The sequence below is a fragment of the Phocoena sinus genome, chromosome 1 (genome assembly GCF_008692025.1).
Source record: "Phocoena sinus isolate mPhoSin1 chromosome 1, mPhoSin1.pri, whole genome shotgun sequence".
Classification (NCBI taxonomy): Eukaryota; Metazoa; Chordata; class Mammalia; order Artiodactyla; family Phocoenidae; genus Phocoena; species Phocoena sinus.
In genome coordinates this window covers 53,338,623-53,359,402 of record NC_045763.1, presented here as the reverse complement: position 1 = coordinate 53,359,402, position 20,780 = coordinate 53,338,623, and the positions used below count along the sequence as shown (strand labels likewise).

The 20,780-nt window shown below is 37.4% G+C and overlaps 1 protein-coding gene across 6 annotated transcripts in view; it reads right to left on the bottom strand.

The window, feature by feature from the left end:
• The window catches only part of PATJ (PATJ crumbs cell polarity complex component), a 352,815-nt gene that overhangs the window by 187,592 nt on the left and 144,443 nt on the right, over window positions 1-20,780 (bottom strand). For all 6 annotated transcript variants that reach the window (XM_032644105.1, XM_032644108.1, XM_032644106.1 and 3 more), the window contains 3 exons: window positions 13,473-13,583; window positions 8,675-8,752; window positions 4,593-4,692 (listed from right to left, as the gene is read on the bottom strand). In XM_032644105.1, coding sequence (XP_032499996.1) covers window positions 4,593-4,692; window positions 8,675-8,752; window positions 13,473-13,583 — 289 coding nt within the window. The remainder of the gene's footprint in view (window positions 1-4,592; window positions 4,693-8,674; window positions 8,753-13,472; window positions 13,584-20,780) is intronic.

The window sequence follows — 20,780 nt, the reverse complement described above, 5'->3', positions numbered from 1 at the left end:
TGCTCTTATGCTAGGCATGTGCTGGGTTCCCTTCTTGCTGCTGTCTATACACACTTCTCTACCTCATCTGCTCCCGTGAGTTTAATACCATCCAGATCAGCGGTTTTCAGAAGGTCGGCCCTGAATCAGAAGTATCAGCATCACCTAGAAATGCAAATTACTGGGTGCTCCCAGATGTAAGAACTTAGAAACTGGGGATAGGGGGTCAGCAATTAGTGTTTGAACAAGCTAAACAGGTGCTTCTGAGGTACACTGAAGTTTGAAAACCACAGATTTGTGCTTTTCATACGGCAGGTTGTGACTCATTAGTCGATCAAGAAAAAAAACAAGTTGCAAACAGCATTTTAAAAAGTGAAATAAAATAGTGCAGAGGGAATTCCCTGGTGGTCCAGTGGTTAGGACTCAGCGCTTTCAATGCCATGGGCCCAGGTTCTAATCCCTGGTCAGGGAACTAAGATCCGACAAGCCACGTGGTGCGGCCAAAAAAGAAAAAATAGTATAGAAAAAGAATAATTTCTTCATATGTTATAAAGGTAAGTTATATTTCATGAAACTTTTGTTTCAATTATATATGCATGTTAGTGTGTGTGTCCATGTGTACGCGCACATCTATATTCGGTTGTTAAATAAAATATATGTTACTGTGGATCACAGTCTGAAAAAAAATCTGATCAATATGATGACTAAAAAGTCAGCTCTGTTGTTGCTTCTTGTCATTTCGGTCCTACCTTGCTTGGCCTTCCTTACCCATTCCACTTAATGTTGCCTCCTCCAAGGGATTTATTCTCATACTACCTTGCTTTATTTAGTTATTTACAGTACTTATCAATATTTAAACTATCTTATTGTTTATAAGCTTTCTCCCCCTCTAGAATATAAGTTAATGAGAGATCTTGTTCCCGACACCTAAAACAGTGTCTGCCCACCTAAAATACCCACTCAATAAGTATTCTTGACAGATGAATTTGTAAATGCGTAACTTGCCAAAGCTCACCTAAGTCAGATTAAACTACACTTTAGAATCATGAGTATCTCACGTCGGTGATCTCTCTGATATAATTATCACTTCCTGGTAGGCCTACGGCTTGGATTCCAGCCTTGCACTTCCTAGTCCTGGACCATGGGGAAGTTATGTAATCATACTTTCACCACTGTAAAAAGAAATGCTTAGTTTTGGGACAATAAGAATCTGATAAAACAGTGAACAAATTTGCTTTTAGTTTTGGAAAGATGAGCGGAGTATTCATTTAATAAGAGTTGAGGAGCAAAGAAAAATTCACCAGATCCATATCAGGAGAAATACAGGAAAGCTAGAGGCTTTAGGTTCATCTACATTTTAAATGTGAACCATCTCACAGCTCCAGACGGTTCAAACCCTTCTGGAGCAGGTTAACAGAAAATTCAATGGGAAGGGAAAAAATGGGGAGCAAAATGAATGGAAAGTCATATTCACAGCCCAGATTTGCTGGAGAATTTGTGAAATGTCATAGTTAGGAGATGAATTTGATACTAGAAGTCTATACAGTAAGTCCCCTACATATGAACCTTCAAGCTGCCAGCTTTCAAAGATGTGAACATGCATTTGCATGTCCAATCACGTAAGTTAGTTCATGTGTGTTGTGTACATTGTCACCTGTGTGCATCCTCCACAAGTGGTTGTGCTTTTCTGTACTTTACTGAAAGGTACTGTATAGGCTACAGTAGTACAGTATCTGTATTTCAAACTAGATCTGTAAGAGGACGACTTCTTTGAATTCCTTGCTGTGAACCACAAGGAGTTTACTAATGAAGACCTGATGGAATTGGAAGCCCAGAGAAAGGATGAAGAGAGACAAGAGGAAGAAGTAACTGAAGAACCGAAGAGATTCACGACGCAGGAAATGGCAAGGGGATTTTCTTTATTTGAGGAGGCACTGTTAGTTTTGAGGCACAGGACCCAAACGTAGACTGGTACACGAAGGTTGCAGCAGCCGTTCAGAATGCAATCCAGTGCTACTGTGTCATCTATGACAAGAAAAAAAGAGCTACTACCCAGACATCACTGGATCTTTTCTCAAGAGGTTAGATAGAATTGAATCCAGCAAGGCTGGATCTTTTTTCAAGAGGTTAGATAGAATTGAATCCAGCAAGGAACCAGAACCTGTGCCGTCAACGTCAGGCCTGAGTGAAATTGCAGCTTGCCCTCTGTCTCCTATCGCTGATGATCCTTCAGCTCTACCATCTCCCACCTCCTCTCCCTCCTCCAGTCAGTAACTCTTCTTGCCTGTTCACTCGATGGCAGCCCCTGTATGCCGGCTGTTGTACTGCACACTACTGTGCTTTTCAAGGTACGGTACTGTAAGATTAAAAATGTTTATTTTTTGTGTTTGTTTTTTATGTATTATTTGTGTGAAAAGTATTATAAACCTATTACAGTACAGTACTATATAAGCTGATTGTGTTAGTTGGGTACCTAGGCTAACTTTGCTGGACTTAACGAACAAATTGGACTTAACAAATGTGCTCTGAGAATGGAACTCATTTGTATGTAGGGGACTTACTGTATCAGCTTTCAGTGTAAATCAATGCCCTTCCTGAACCCCTCTAACGCTGTGAATGTGTGCTGTGAACACACATGTACACATGGTCTTGGAACTCTGGGGAACTGCTCTGCTTATCTAATGGTATCAAAGTGATATTCACTAGATAACCCCAAGTCACTTTGTTCCTATTTCTGGGATAGTAATGTTTTAAGTAATGGGAAGAGTAGATGACAGACAGTACCAACTCTGGAGTCAGAGTGCCTGGATTTAAACTCCATGTCCACTATTTATTAGCTGTGTAATTTTTGACATATTCCTTAATTTCTCTGAGCCTGTTTATTTGTACATTTAGAGACCTCACAAAGTTATTATGTTGATAGAGTTATTAACACATATGAAGACCTGGCACATGGTAAACCAGAGTGTTTACTAGGTATCACAATCCTTATACTAAGTTCTTTAAATGCTTTTTCCTCTAATGCTCATAGCGGTCCTGTGAGGCAGATTATTTATAAGACATCCCTCTCTTCCATATTGATAGGAAAGTGTGAGCCATGAAGAGGTTAAGAAACTTGTCCATGTATTCACAACTAAGTGGTAGAGCTAGGATTAGAATGTAATCTTAGTCACATGCTTAAACCAGGTTTCCTAACAACCATGCAGATATAGGCATTCTAGTATCCCGGAAATTATGATTAATCAACAAGCTATCTCCACTCTGCTGCAGCTGCCCTAATAACTATATCAAAACAAGGGATTACATTACACAAACGCACACATATATCAATCGTATCCATCATGTGTTGCTCTTCCAAAGAGGTTGAGAACCAAGGCACTGCAGTACCTTTACGAAATTTTGTTTCCATGCCTTTGTATCCTGCCTTCCAGGCTGGTAACCTCACAGAGAAAACAAGGAGCTATGTTTCATTTATCTCACAGAAGACTCACTTAGCACTGTTAGTGAAAAGCAGTTGGTTTTCAACAGAGATTGTTGAACAAATGAAAATGCATGAGAAAGCGTTCTGTAAAATCACAAAGTACAAACCAAGTTTTTATAAAGTCAACTTGTTATATAGTTATATTTATTTTTATATTTCATTTATATATTATATTTAGAAAAATATAAAGTTATAGTCAACTTTATAATACTTGTTGAAGATTCACAATACGCCAGGCTAAAGTCCTTATCGCCTTATTTTAATCTTCATCACAACCCCTTTGAAGTAGGTATCATTATTTTCATAGAAGAGGGCATGCTTAAGGTCACACACTAGGAAGTACTGGAGCCAGAATTTTAACTCTTTCAATTTCTGTATCAGACTCCTTTTCTATATTATAGAAGGAAAAATATTATTTTAAAATATGTAAATTTCAAAAACCATGAAATTCACCCATTCAAATGTATAATCCTGTAGGTTTCAGTATAGTCACAAATTGTGCAACCATCATCACAATCTAATTTTAGAACATTTTCATCACCCCAAAATAAATTCCATACACAACAGCAATCAGATCTAAACTACATATAATTTACATACATATAAGATATATAAATTCTTTTAAATAAAGCCTTCATTAAATATATGTGTGAATGTATATTTGATACAACTAATACAAAAGGGCGTCATGAAATGACATCTAAAGGAAAAATTATGACTTCGTTGGCCCTCTGTAATTTTGCATTGACAATATCACCATCCGCTTGAGTAGGGCACGTAATCAAGGCCTAAAATCTACATTCAACTCTTATTATTATGGGTCAAACTCCAATTTCAAGGACTTCTTAGCATTTGTGTAATCATAACCAAATAGTAAGACTAGGAGGGAATGTAGATAAAAGTTTACCACCCAGCTGCCTTTGATACTCACTCTGTTATATTAGTGTCAAAGACAAAAACTTAGGAAAATAAAGTCACAGAAGTTTTGGAGATGTAAACTTTCTTTTTCAGCAAGATATGTTAATGCACATTTTCTAAGAAGTTATACCACTGTATTTGACAATTTACAACAATCATTAAAGCATAATATAATAAATTCTGCATCCACCCCAAATAATGAAAAGGAACTCACTGTTGGTAAATGCATATTCTTCTTCAGTTTCATCGCTGTCATCAGATGGAGCTTTATAAGGAGGCGGCAGTTTCATAGGAGGTGGAGCAGTTCCTCGCCTCTGAAGATGCAAAATTTGAGAGAAGCGTTAATTGTCTTTGTATAACCTCTTCCTCAATGACAAACAGGATAAAAAAGATAATCTGTAAATATTTTGACTCTATCCAACTTCCATCACACCACCAGGATTGTAAAATAAATACAATTCATTCTCTTATGTTTATGTTATTATGTAAAAGTGACTCTGTGATGTAATACAGAAAACAAGAATTCAAAGGCACAGCTTTTAAGACTGTTAACCTACCCAGAAGAATGAATTCCTTTCTCCAGTGAGAAAGTCAACTATATGTACTTTCTTTACACTGTTGAGGCTTAGTTTTCTTTATTTCTGACCAAATAACTCAAATGAAAAACATTTCAAAATTAAGTCTAAATGTAAAAACTACCCAATGTGTTAATCCTACAATTATTTAAACTTTTTATTCAATTGTAGAAGGTAAAGATTTCATTCTTTAAAAACTACTTGAAATACCAAGATTTTCTAACCAAAGAGGTATTCATCTACAATTTATAAAGAGTCAACACACATTTTAATGTTTTAAAAAAGAAAGAGAAAGCTTTATGATGAATATTTTTTCTATTTCTGTATAAGTATTCTTTAAATTTACACACCAAATGATACAGCACATCAATATTTGGTTCAAATAGGCTTAATTAAAGTAGACTTTATGATCAGATTACCTTCACAGAATGTTGACATTTTTTTGAACGCTGGGAAAAATAAAACATGCCCAACTATGGAGAGATCCAAGCTGCTGGAAAGAATGGGAGCCGATACACCCAAGCACTCCACAAAAGCCAAAATAACCAGATTAAGATTTGTTTTGCTACAGGATTTCAATAAAGTACAATCAATTATGCTTTATAGGACAAAGCCACTAATGGCAGGATACACATCAGTAAATGGACAATGACTGGTCCATTACAGAAAGCAGGCATAAAATAAATTCCTCCAAAATAGAAAACAATATTTGGGATCCGTAAAGAAAAACACACACCCAAATTTATTTAAGATAATGTCTAACCAAAACAGCACTTTGTACATTTATAGAAAATCCAAAAATCAATAAAATGCAAGAGTGATGAAGGAAGAGAAGATGCCAAATACAAAGTACTTGTTAAGCAACAAAAGAATTCAAAAATGTGATCATGGTGTCTCTTTAATTCTTGTTTGAAAAAACTTAAAAGTGAGTTAAATGAAGAATAATAAAGGCAAATGAATTTTCAGCAAAACTTTTCCTCAGACCAGATCATTCTAAGTGAAAGACAATGCTCAGAACAAGGACAGCCAGCTTTTAAAATAGTATTAAGGGGGCTTCCCTGGTGGTGCAGTGGTTGAGAGTCCGCCTGCCGATGCAGGGGACACAGGTTCATGCCCCGGTCCAGGAAGATCCCACATGCCGCGGAGCGGCTGGGCCCATGAGCCATGGCCGCTGAGCCTGTGCTCCGCAGCGGGAGAGGCCACAGCAGTGAGAGGCCCGCGTATCACCAAAAAAAAAAAAAAAAAGGACCTTAGAAGGAAATTTATGGTCTGAAATGACTATTTTAGAAAAAAAGAATGGTTAAAACAATAAATTCTACAACTATCTAAAGATTATTAGGTGGCGGGAAGGAAATAAACCCAAATAAGACAATATAAAAATGAGAACAAAATTAATTAAGCAGAATAAAGATATAACAGAGAAGACTAACAGCTCAAAACTTAATTCTTCAAAATGAGGAATTAAATGAAAAATTACTTTCAAGATTAATAAAAAAATAAACTATATTCATAATGAAAAAGAACTACTTTGAAGAGAACACAGATAATACATGTTAAGAGAATAAACAACTTTATACCAACAAATGCAAAAATTAGGTGACATCAATATTCCTAGAAAAGAGTCAGTAATCAAAACTGACTCTAAAAGCAACAGAAAATCTGAATAGCTCAGTAACACAGGCCCTTGATGGCTTCATAAGCTAATCTGACCAAACATGTAAGGCATGGATAATTACTATTTTACACAAACTCTCAGAGAACTGAAAAGAAGAAGTACTCCTACTATTCATTTTAGTAGTCTTCTATAACCAAAACCAGACAGGATAGTATATAAACGGAAAATTCCAGGCCAAACTTGTTCAAAATCACAGATGTAAAAATTCTAAAAGAAATAATACTAGCAAACAGGCAAAAAAGATCATGACCAAATTAATTTAAGATTGGTTTAACATTACAGAATCTATTAATATAATTCACCACATTAAGGAATTCAAGGAGAAAAAAAAAATCACATACAAATTATTTCAGTGAATGTAGATAATACATTTGATAAAATTCAATATCAATCCCATTCGTCATAAAAATTCTTAGCAAAATAAGAATGAAAGGGAATACTTCCATAACCAAAGGATAATCTATAAAAACTTACAGCACACATCATATTTAATGGTTAAATATTGAAAGCAATTTCCTAACTACCAGGAGGTAAAACAATAAGAATGTTAGCTCTTATTACCTCCATTAAACACCACAGAGATCTTAGCAGATATAATAAAACAAGGGATAAAATACTGGAAAGGGAAGAAGAAAACTGCCTTTATCCAAAGTGGTTATTATTATCCATATAGAAAATTCAGAAATGAAAATCTACATAGTACTAGAATTTGGGATTCATATTCTTATTAAAAATTATATATATATATATATATGTGAAGTACATACACCAAGACACTAAAAGCATACATCAAGACACTAAAAGCTTCTACATAAAATATTTAATAAGTTTATCTTTAGATGGTGGGTTTATGAGAGATTTTAACTTTTTTATTTCAGCATTTTGGTTTTCCCAGTGTCCTGAACCAGATTATTTTATAAAAGAATAAGAGAATAATGTTACAAGATGCCAAAAAATATATAAAATTCAATTTCATATCTACATACTAGCAACAGAAAATGCAATTTAAAAGCAAAAAAAAAAAAAAAATATTTAAAAGCAACACAAAATATAAGGATTTCTAGGAATAAACCAAAGATTTACAATGCCTTTCTGAAGAAAATGATAACAATTAATTGTAAGAAATAAAAGAGGAATTTAATAAATAGAAAGACATACCAGGTTAATGGTTAAGAACGCTCAATATCATAAAGATGTAAATTCTTTACAATTTATAGATCTGACACAACTCCAATCAAAATTGTCAAAGAGAGTTTTTGGTAGAATTTGACAAGCTAATTATAAAATTAAATGGAAAAGAAAAAGGACACAAATAGGTAATACACTTCTAAAGAAAAAGAAATACGTAAAGGAGATTGCTCTACTAGAAAACAAGATTTATTATTAGACTTTAATAATTTAGGCAGGGCAGCATTTGTGCTGGGATAAACAAATGGAACAAAGAGAACGCTCAGAAACAATCTTCCCCTGATAACCTGAGATATGACAGAGGTTGTGGTGCAAAGGAGGGCCTATTTAAAAGAGTGGGATAATTATTTACCTTTATGGGGAAAAATGAAAATCCATCCTACCTGACACCATACCCTAAGATAAACTTAATATCAACTAATTCTACTAGAATAGAGGTGGGGAAACAGGAGTGGAGGATTAACTCTGATTGACAGTAAGAAACGTTTTCTCAGGAGAGATGACCTTTGACCTGCTCCTTCGAGAATGAAAAGGAAGAGCAATGTGGAAAATGGACTTCCAGGCTGAGGGAGCAGCAAGATCAAAGTCTGAGAAACTTTCTGGGAATAGACAGACAACCAGCCCAGCTGAACAGGAAAGACAAAGATGATGATGGCTGATTGGTGCGTCATGACATTTTTACACCTATACTCCACTAGGCCTTCATCCAGGCCAGAATCAGTCATGTTCACACAAGGGAAATATTATAACTACAGTACTTCTATCTTGATACTCATCAAAAAAACACTTATTAATTGCAGCTCAGATATGCAAAAAGAAACCAGAAACATTTTTTAAAAGCTTGCAAGGTTAGGTTACCTTTTCTTTTTTTTCTTGGGTGTCTTGGTCCTCGTTATTAGTGATCTTTTTGGCCTTGTTATGTGCACTAGGAATGACCTACCACCACAAAAACAAGGAAGGGGGAAGAGGAAAACATTTAAATGTCACAATCATTACGTGGCTTTAATTTTTTTAAAAAACAATTAAAATCCTACTTAACTCTCTAACTTCACCTAAAAGTAAAGACACGAGAAGTATAATTCAAGGCAAGCAATACTACTTGGGAAATCTAACAAGCTATAAAACCCAAAATGTGCGTGCGTGCGTGTGTGTGTGTGTGTGTGTGTGTAGCATCAAGGGGCAATAAATTCACAGGCTTGTGTAGATCCAGAAGGTGAAGATGAAGACTAAGAAGGTCACAATACTTACTGTCATCCAAACATCTCATTTTGCGAAATACACTTTTAAGGGTAAGCAAAGTTAATTCCTAGAACGCTGAATGCAACATTTATTTCATAGATCTACCTTGTTCATCACTGTACCCCAGTTCAAGTATGATATCTAGCACACTGTGCACATTCAATAAATATTTCACTATCACTGCTAGCATATAAATAAATTATAAAGCTATTTACACTCCTGGATAAGAGGTCAATGAGAGCTATAACCCTGTTGCTCAGAAAAAGCCTAATACATAGCAGTGTTGAATAAATGTTTATAAATGAGTCAAACAGCTCAATTTCATAGAAATAATTTTAATTCTTAATGGTGCCAACATCATAGATTACTTTTTGACTCATTTCTTTTTGTAAAACTATCTATAAAACATCTTAGGAAAATACAAAACTGTTAGTGATTTTTTTAAAAGGATCCTTAAATAGCTAACACAAATAATGTTGGCATGAAATCTGATGACAGACATGCAAATTAAAAGGAAAAATAAATATCCTTTCTCAGAAAATTAAAGGAACTTCCTGCCTAGGGATAATTTAGAAAACAAAACCAAAAAAACACTTCTCTCTAAAGGCAATTTAAGGGACTTCCCTGGCAGTCCAGTGGTTAAGACTTCACCTTCCAATGCAGGGGGTGCGGGTTCAATCCCTGGTCAGGGAGCTAAGATCCAACATGCTTCATGGCCAAAAAATCAAAACAAAAAACAGAAGCAATATTGTAACAAATTCAATAAAGACTTTAAATATGGTCCACATCAAAAAAAAATCTTTAAAAAGAATAAAAAATAAAGGCAATTTAAGATTAATTCTTCTTTACTTTTAAATTAGAGTCTAAGGAAATTAATTTTGGAATAAAGTCTCAGGAATGTTTCACTTAAGTAAAAAACAACAGTAGTGATAAAGCAACATGTTTTTGGTGCTTCCTATGTAAATAGACACTGTACTTAATACTTATTTCTCTATTTATTTATTTTTAATATTTATTTGGCTGAGCCAGGTCTTAGTTGCGGCACACAGGATCTTCTATGCAGCATGCGGGATCAGTTGTGGCATGCGGACTCCTTTAGTTGCAGCAAGACGGATCTAGTTTCCCGACCAGGGATCGAACCTGGGCTCCCTCCCTGCACTGGGAGTGTGGAGTCTTAGCCACTGGACCATCAGGGAAGTTCTCTGCTTAATATATACAACAACCTAAGTCAGAGTTCAAAAACTAGTGGGTCTACAGGTATATGTTTCTTGTCCTAAAGAATTTTAAAACAGGAGCTTCCCTTGTGGTGCAGTGGTTAAGAATCCGCCTGCCAATGAAGGGTAAACGGGTTCGAGCCCTGGTCCGGGAAGATCCCACGTGCTGTGGAGCAACTAAGCCCGTGCACCACATCTACTGAGCCTGCGCTCTAGAGGCCACGAGCCACAACTACTGAGCCCGCGTGCCATAATTACTGAAGCCCACGCGCCTAGAGCCTGTGCTCTGCAACAAGAGAAGCCACTGCAATGAGAAGCCCACACACGGCAACAAAGAGTAGCCCCCGCTCACAGCAACTAGAGCAAGCCCACACGCAGCAACGAAGACCCAACGCAGCCATAGATAAATAAATAAATAAATAGAATTTTAAAACAAATACTTTGTCTCTCTAGAAAGTTATAATATCTGCCTACCCTGGACCTACTTTCTCCTCTGAAAAAAACAGCTGAAACTGAATGGCAGAAGCTTCGTGATGGGACAAAATGTTAGCTGCCATTCACAAAGTTTGCAATGTTTGCTTTTCAAAGAGCAGAGAAATATCTTTCTGTATGCATACGATTAGCAAAATTTGGAAGACCAAAGGCCCACCAAAAAGACTATATCTTTAAGAAAAGTAGGACAGCACAGGTTTCTTATGAAAGTAAAAAATATATTTCTATACGACTAATACACAAAATGGACACATGTCCAAAAAATTTAGGTGCCATTATGAAACAATGACATTAGGGAAATACAAACGGAATACAGGAAAAAATAAAACAACACATGATAATAAATTTAATGAACTGAAGGCATGATGCCAATTTCAAAAGGGTTTGTTTTTTAATGTATAAAAAAAAGAACCCTAATGCTACTGTGAAATGTAATTTTAACTGGAAAATGTTACCTTCGCATAAAAGCTTTCTATAGAGGTGTACAGTATAAATCATGAATTTTGCTCTCAAATAAGCATTTACCAAGTAAATCTAAGCAGATACACACATTTCTTTCTAGCAGGCTGAAAAAATAGTTGAGAAATTCAGGAGGAAAAGCTTAAAAAAGTAATGTGTTGTTGATCCTCCTAAACCACCTGCTAGGGGCTTCCCTGGTGGCGCAGTGGTTGAGAGTCTGCCTGCCGATGCAGGGGACACGGGTTCGTGCCTCGGTCTGGGAGGATCCCACATGCCGCGGAGCGGCTGGGCCCGTGAGCCATGGCCGCTGGGCCTGCGCGTCCGGAGCCTGTCCTCCGCAACGGGAGGGGCCACAGCAGTGAGAGGCCCGCGTAACGCATAAAAAAAAAAAAAAAAAAAAAAAAAAAAAAAAAAACAACCACCTGCTAAAAGCACAAATATAAAAAAATAAAATACAACTCAAAAAAAAGGTACAAATATAAACACCACTGCTCAATTCATGGTGTTGATGAGAATTTCCATGTAACCAAGGCATGTTTAAACACAGGACCTTGATGGAAATGACTTATTTGGGGGTTTTGAAGAAAGTCTCAAAGTTTAATGTAAGCTGATCAAAAATAATTAAGAATTTGGCTATGTTTTCTATTCCTGTGATGACCAATATAACTTGCAAGAATAAGTAAGCCGAAGAGAGCACCGTTTGGCAAAGATTTGAAACTTGATTCCTTTCATTTCCTTATTCAACTGGAATCATTTTGTTCTTAAAAAAAAAAAAGGAACAAATCATGGACACTAATATCATCGCCATCCCTTGGCTAGAATCACAGATAGTTCAATGCTTGATGAACCCAATGCACAATGTAACAGTCTGTGATGCTGCCTGAGGGTTAAGTAACTTGAACATCGGGCGATGCTGAAGACATTTTCCCTTGTTTTGAACAGTTGAAAGAAATTGTACTGTTTATGTCCTCCAAATGAAAATTTCGACCTCAGCTCACCAACGAAGGCTGGATTAAAATCTTGGCCGTTTTGGCTGACTTTATAACCTATTAAAATGCTTTAAATATTTTTCAGAGGGGCATTTGCAAGTGGCCACATAAATGTATAATCTGCTTGGTTCATTCTCGCTCAAAACTATTTCTCTGGAAGTGTCATTTGGCAGGGAATAATCTGGCCAATTTTCCTACAGAATTCAGTTTCCAGAAATAAAAGTGATGGCCTCAATGACTTTCTCAATATTATAAGTTAAAAGGTGGATTCCAATAAATCTAGAATTTCAAGTTGTATAAAAATGTGAAGACCTTATTCAGTTTACTTCTCTCAATTAGTCTTGATGGTATAAACGGAGCACTAAGACTAGAAAGGACTGTGCTGCAGTGCAGTGCACCACAGCAGAGCTGCCCAGGTGGGGTGAGGCTGCAACCCACTGTGTGCAGGCAGGCTACAAGTGTGCTGAAATAGCATGTTGATGCCTTCGCCCTTGGGACAGCCAGACATCTGTTTACACAGTTTGCCATACAAATATTATTTTCTGTATTCCCTGACATAAAAAAAGGTTGAAAGGCACTGCATTAGCGAATTGAAAAGCAAATTTTTAAAAAATATGCAGAGTTTTTCTACTGTTCATAAGTGTCTATGTTTTGAACAGCTGCCTTCCATTATAAAATAAAGAAAAATAAACATTGCTTCCAGGTACAGGGCTTACGGAGCTGCATATTGCAATATAAAAATACACATCCTGCCACTAACATCTGTGTATCAGAGTTCTAATTCCATACCAAATAAGTAATTTATTATAGAAAAAAAAATCTATGATTAAATACTGCTCTTTGCGAATTCAGAATCGTTAACAGAACATACAACAATGCAACACGTCTGAATTTTTACATGCCTGTAAAAATACCATTTGGTGGTCCCTCTAGAATGTTTTTAACCCTGACCTACTCTGTATTCAAAGTATTTTATAAACAAAGTAACTGGTTCAGAAAGGTTAGGTAACTTGCCTCCAAATTAGCAAAAATGGTAAACAGGCAATCAAGGAATCAAAAATGGGTCTGTTAGACTCCACTGCACACTGGAATAACTCAAATTTGACCAGGAAATCAAAATCAGAGGAAAAAAGGGAAAATTGAGGTTAATAACTAAATTTTAATGAAGTTAATGCTTCCTTTACGTAATAGTAGAATAACAGTAAAAATATATTCGAAAAAGCCTGGTCCACAGATATAGAGAATATTTTTTAAGTAGCTTACTCTTGGAGTGGATGACAAGCTCTGAACAACAAACACCACAGGGTTTCCTGCATTCTTAATGGCCTCAACCGCTTCTCTGTGAGAGGCATTCTGCAAATCTACTCCAGACACCTAAAAACACAGAAGCAATTTATTTCAATTAGAAGGGCAGCAGATCTTGTGGATAGGTTAATTCAAAGTTCATGCGTATTATCTAGTTACAAGAAGAGCCAGAGTTGAATGAATTATACCAAAGCCAGAAAAAAATAAGATTGACCCAAACAAGCTTTGCTGTTTTAGGAGATCATGTTTAAGGATATTAATGTTTCACCTTCAAGAAAAGTAAATAAGGTAAATATCTTAATAACAATGGCCCTGATTAAATATAATTATCCAAAGTAGATAGCTCAGTCAGTAACAGAACCTTAAAAAGCTTCTGAACTTGTAATGTCACCTCTGCCACTATCACAGTACACAATTCTGAGTGGGGGCAGGGGGTGGGGATCTCTCTGGACTCACCTTCTCTCAAGTAAACTGAGAAGAATGACATTTTAAGCAAATTGCCCATTATCACAGTTGAGAAGCTGAACATTTCTCAAATTATATCAAAAAAGAAGTATGAAAACACCCATAGGTTCTTTCTAAAAGAGTTCTGTGTTCAACAAATTTGAGTATGTGGAATCTAGAAAAATGGTAGAGATGAACTTATTTGCAAAGCAGAAATCGAGTCACAGATGTAGAGAACAAATTTACAGTTACCAAGGGGGGAAGGGAGGGGGGTTAGATGAATTGGGATATTGGGAATGACATATATACACTACTATGTATAAAATAGATAACTAATGAGAACCTACTGTATAGCACAGGGAACTCTACTCAATGCTCTGTGGTGATCTAAATGGGAAGGAAATCTAATAAAGAGTGGATATATGCATACATATAACTGATTCACTTTGCTATACAGCAAGAAACTAACCAACATTGTAAAGCAACTATACTCCAATAAAAATTAATTTAAAAAACTGGGGCAAGTGTAAACATCTCCTTATTATATAAGTCTGGGAGAACACAACTTGTGAACATGCCCATAATCTCAAAGAGCATTCTGTATTTATCAAACATATTTACAAGAACCAATTTTTGAAACTGATAATGTAAGGAAGCCTTGGTAAAAGTTGAGGTGGTTTACAGTCAGTTGATAGCGACAATTTGTGAATATTGTTTTGCCGTAAGGGGATCAAAGAAATAGGAATGTAAGTGAAGAGGGATGTGGGATCAAGTTTGGTTTTTGTTTTTAAGATGGGATAGATTACAGTAATAATGATGCAGTGGAGAGGAAAAATGAAGGGTAGAGAGGAGTGATGACCGTGGAAGCAAATCCTTAGACAGTGAAGAGGGAATGACTTCCACTGTACAAGTTAGACTGGCTCTGGATAGAAGAAACATAAATAGTTCATTTGCTGTGCCAAATACAGTCAGAAAAAAGCTTTGGTATGCAGTGGGAGCAAGGGGAAACTCTCTTTTGACTGCTTCTATTTTCTCAATGAAATAAGAAACAAGGACCTTAAACAGAGATTAAGACTGCAGCAGGAGGTATAGGAGGTTTGAAGTAGTTACCTCTGAAAGTAGAAGAATGGAACAACTCGGGAAATATTACAGGGCTACAGGGCAGAATTAAAGACCCACTTGAGGGGGTGGTCATGAATTTTAAATGAGACCAGACAGCATGGGTGGGTATTTTCTCCAGCGGTGCTAGAGATCTGAAATAAGCAAAAAGTTGCACTTAAGTAGGATGTGGTTGGTTCTCCCAGGCAAGTTCAGTGAAAGGAAAGAGGATCAAAGGAGTTGGAAGTATATGCAAGGGAGTGATAGGATGATAAGTCACTGAATCTGAGCAGAGTGAGGAAGAAAGTGAGCATGCCAGAAGCCGAGAGACAGAAGCGAGGGTTCTAAGGTAGGAGATACAAGCCCAGTGTGTTAGAGGGGTTTAAAGCCAGGTGGAGTCTAAAGTACAGAGAAAGAGGAGAGAGCGGAAAGAGGTGAGGCCAGGAAGGCAGCCGAAGCCACCTGCAAAATCCAAAAGGCCATGGCAAGAACTTTGGCTTTTTATTCTAATAGGTATCAATGAAGATTTTAATGCTCTGTGAAAGCTCTTTTCCCATATGAGTTGAGGAAGGATACAAATAATAGTAAATGAAAAAAATACAGACAAAAATTAAAGCGACACATAAAAGCTGTCACAACAGTTTGATGGAGCTTCTTTCAAATAACCTGATCCCCAATATATTCAACAGTAAGAGAAGTAGAGGCTATATGAGAACTACTTCCTCCTCTAGTAATAATCAGTTTTTGTTTCCCTAACAGAGATTTCCACATTGCTAAATGCGAATCACCGAAGTCGGGAAGGTAGGAAAAAAACAGTATTCTGTCATATTACAACACAAAAATAATCTTAGTTTTTCTCAGCCTTAAAATTATAAGAGTATGTTCATTCACACAGATGAAGACCCATTTCTAAAAATTACATTAAATTCTAACTTCCTAGTTTAAAAAACTCTTCTTTATACGGACCTAAACCTTTCATGCAATTGTTTCAAGACAAAGAGAAATGATTATTAAACTTCACTAACAAAACAAACAAGTAATGCTTTTCATAGAAAAAAGTAAACAAATGACTCATTATGCTTCACAAAATATATATTAGAGTGTAACATTTCAGGGCTGTTGTGAATTTGAAGAAATATAAATTATTAAATATGAGATAAAACAGTGGACTCTTAGTATGTGTATGAGTGATGATGATTAAATGAGAGAATACTTTATATTCAACTGAGCACAGAGAAAGATGAGAAAAAGAAACAAAATTCAAAAAGATTTAAAAAGTAAACAATCCAATTAGAAAACAGGCAAAAACACAAACAAACATTTCACCAAAGAGGGTATTGGATGGCAATCAAGTACATGAAAAGTTCTTTCTCATTAGCCATTAGGGAACCGCAAATTAAAACAACAATGATATCACTATATACCTATCAAGAATGGGTAAAATGAAAAACAGTGACAACACCAAATGTTGATGAGGATGCAGAGAAACTGAATCACTCATACATTGCTGGTGGAAATACAAAATAGTACAGCCATTCTGGAAAATAGTTTGACAGTTTCTTAAAACTAAAAAGGAACTTAACATACAACCCAGCAGTTACACTCTTGGGCATCTATCCCAGAGACACAAAGACTTATTTTCACTCAGGAACTTGTATACAAATGTTTATAGGAGCTTTATTCATAATAGCCAAGAACTGGAAACTACCAAAGTGTCTTTCAATGGGTGAATGGTTAAACGGTGGTACCTCCATACCATGGAATACTACTCATCCATAAAAAGGGATGAACAAGGAGGCGCCTTCAAGTTGGCAGAGGAGTAAGACGCGGAGATCACCTTCCTCCCCACAAATACATCAAAACTACATCTACATGTGAAACAACCCTTACAGAACACCTACTGAACACTGGCAGAAAACCTCAGACTTCCCAAAAGGCAAGAAACTCCCCACGTACCTGGGTAGGGCAAAAGAAAAAAGAATAAACAGAAACAAAAGAATAGGGACGGGACCTGCATCAGTGGGAGGGAGCTGTGAAGGAGGAAAAGTTTCCACACACTGGGAAGCTCCTTCACCCGTGGAGATGGGGGCTGGGCAGAGGGGAAGCTTCAGAGCCAAGGAGGAGAGCGCAGGAACAGGGGTGCAGAGGGCAAAGCGGAGAGATTCCCGCACAGAGGATCGGTGCTGACCGGCACTCACCAGCCCGAGAGGCTTGTCTGCTCAGCCGCCGGGGAGGGCGGGGGCTGGGAGCTGAGGCTCGGGCTTCAGAGGTCGGATCCCAGGGAGAGGACTGGGGTTGGCTGAGTGAACACGGCCTGAAGGGGTCTAGTGCGCCACAGCTAGACGGGAGGGAGTCCGGGAAAAAGTCTGGAACTGCCTAAGAGGCAAGAGGCAATTTTTTTCGGGGTGCACAAGGAGACGGGATTCAGAGCACCGCCTAAATGAGCTCCAGAGACGGGCACGAGCTGTGGCTATCAGAGTGTACCCCAGAGACGGGCATGAGACGCTAAGCTAAGGCTGCTGCTGCAGCCAGCAAGAATCCTGTGTGCAAGCACAGATCACTATCCACACCTCCCCTCCTGGGAGCCTGTGCCGCCCACCACTGCCAGGGTCCTGAGATCCAGGGACAACTTCCACGGGAGAACATACGGAGCGCCGCAGGCTGTTGCAACATCACATCGGCCTCTGCCACGGCAGGCTCGCCCCGCATTCTGTACCCCTCCGTCCCCGACTGAGTGAGCCAGAGTCCCCCAATCAACTGCTACTTTAACCCCGTCCTGTCTGGGCGGGGAACATATGCCCTCAGGCGACCTACACACGGAGGCGGGGTCAAATCCAAAGCTGAACCCCAGGAGCTATGCAAACAAAGAAGGGTAAGGGAAATCTCTCCCAGCAGCCTCAGGAGCAGCAGATTAAATCTCCACAATAAATGTGATGTACCCTTCATCTCTGGAATACCTGAATAGACAATGAATCATCCCAAAATTCAGGCAGTGGACGTTAGGAGCAACTGTAGCCTTAGGGTTTGCTTTCTGCATCTAATTTGTTTCTGGTTTTACGTTTATCTTGGTTTAGTATTTACAGCTAATTACCAATAGTAGATTTCTTTTATTGATTGGGCTGCTCTCTTCCTTTTTATATATATATATTTTTTTTCTTTTTCCTTTTTCTCTTTTTGTGAGTGTGTATGTGTATGCTTCTTTGTGTGATTTAGTCTGTATAGCTTTGCTTTTCCCATTTGCCTAGGGTTCTGTCTGTACATGTTTTTTGTTTTTTGGTTTTTTTGTTAGTATAGTGTTTAGTGCTTGTTATCATTGGTGGATTTGTTTCTTGGTTTGGTTGCTCTCTCTCTTTCTTTCTTAATTACTTTTAATTTTTTAAATTGTTAATTTTTATTTTAATAACTATATTTTCTTTTCTTTCTTTCTTTTTTTTCTCCCTTTTCTTCTGAGCCATGTGGCTGACAGGGTCTTGGTGCTCTGGCCAGGTGTCAAGCCTGAGCCTCTGAGGTGGGAGAGCCAAGTTGAGGACACTGGTCCACCACAGACCTCCCGGCCCCACATAATATCAAATGGCAAACGCGCTCCCAGAGTTCTCCATCTCAATGCTAAGACCCAGCTCCACTCAACGACCAGCAAGCTACAGTGCTGGACATCCTATGTCAAACAACTAGCAAGACAGGAACACAACCCCACCCATTAGCAGAGAGGCAGCTAAAATCATACTAAGGTCACAGACACCCCAAAACACACCACCGGACGTGGTCCTGCCCACCAGAAAGACAAGATCCAACCTTATCCACCAGAACACAGGCACAAGTACCCTCCACCAGGAAACCTACACAACCCACTGAACCAACCTTACCCACTGTGAGAACACCAAAAACAACAGGAACTACAAACCTGCAGCCTGTGAAAAGGAGACCCCAAACACAGTAAGTTAAGAAAAATGAGAAGAAAGAGAAATACACAGCAGATGAAGGAGCAAGGGGAAAACCCACTGGACCAAACAAATGAAGAGGAAAGAGGTAGTCGACCTGAAAAAGCATTCAGAGTAATCATAGTAAAGATGATCAAAAACCTTGGGAACATAATGGAGAAAATACAAGAAATGTTTACAAAGACCTCGAAGAACTAAAGAGCAAACGAACAATGATGAACAACACAAAAAATGAAATTAAAAATTCTCTGGAAGGAATCAATAGCAGAATAACTGAGGCATAAGAATGGATAAGTGACCTGGAAGATAAAATAGTGAAAATAAATACTGCAGAGCAGAATAAAGAAAAAAGAATGAAAAGAATTGAGGACAGTCTCGGAGACGGCTGGGACAACATTAAACTCACCAACATTCGAATTACAGGGCTCCCAGAAGAAGAGAAAAAAAAGGGACTGAGAAAATATATGAAGAGATTATAGTTGAAAATTACTCTAATATGGGAAAGGAAATGCTCAAGTCCAGGAAGCACAGAGAGTCCCATACATAATAAATCCAAGGAGAAACATGCCAAGACACATATTAATCAAACTATAAAAAATTAAATACCAAGAAAAAATATTAAAAGCAGCAAGGGAAAAGCAACAAATAACACACAAGGGAATCCCCATAATGTTAACAGCTGATCTTTCAGCAGAAACTCTCCAAGCCAGAAGGGAGTGGCAGGACATATTTAAAGTCATAAATGGGAAAAACCTATAACCAAGATCACCTGACCCAGCAAGGATCTCATTCAGACTTGCCAGAGAAATTGAAACATTTACAGACAAGCAAATACTATGAGAATCCAGCACCACCAAATGAGCTTTACAACAAATGCTAAAGGAACTTCTCTAGGCAGGAAACACAAAAGAAGGAAAAGATCTACAATAACAAACCCAAAACAATTAAGAAAATGGTAAAAGGAACATACATATTGATAACTGTCGTAAATGTAAATGGATTAAATACTCCAACCAAAAGACACAGAATGGCTGAATGGATACTAAAAAAGACCCATATATATGCTGTCTACAAGAGACGCACTTCAGACCTAGGGACACATACAGACTGAAAGTGAGGGGATGGAAAAAGATATTCCATGCAAACGAAAATCAAAAGAAAGCTGGAGCAGCAATTCAAATATCAGACAAAATAGACTTCAAAATAAAGACTATTACAACAGACAAAGGACACTACATAATGATCAAGGGATCAATCCAAGAAGAAGGTATAACAATTGTAAATATTTATGCACCCAACATAGGAGCACCTCAATACATAAGGCAAATGCTAAAAGCCATAAAAGGGGAAATCAACAGTAACACAGTCATAGTAGGGGACTTTAACACCCCACTTTCACCAATAGACAGATCAACCAAAATGAAAATAAATAAGGAAACACAAGATTTAAATGATACATTAAACAAGATGGACTTAATTGATATTTACAGGACATTCCATCCAAAAACAACAGAATACACTTTCTTCTCAAGTGCTCATGGAACATTCTTCAGGACAGATCATATCTTGGGTCACAAATCAAGCCTTGGTAAATTTAAGGAAACTGAAATCGTATCAAGTATCTTTATGGACCACAACGCTATGAGAGTAGATATAATTACAGGAAAAAATCTGTATAAAATACAAACACATAGAGGGTAAACAATACACTATAAAATAACCAAGGGATCATTGAAGAAATCAGAGGAAATCAAAAAATACCTAGAAACAAATGAAAATGAAAACA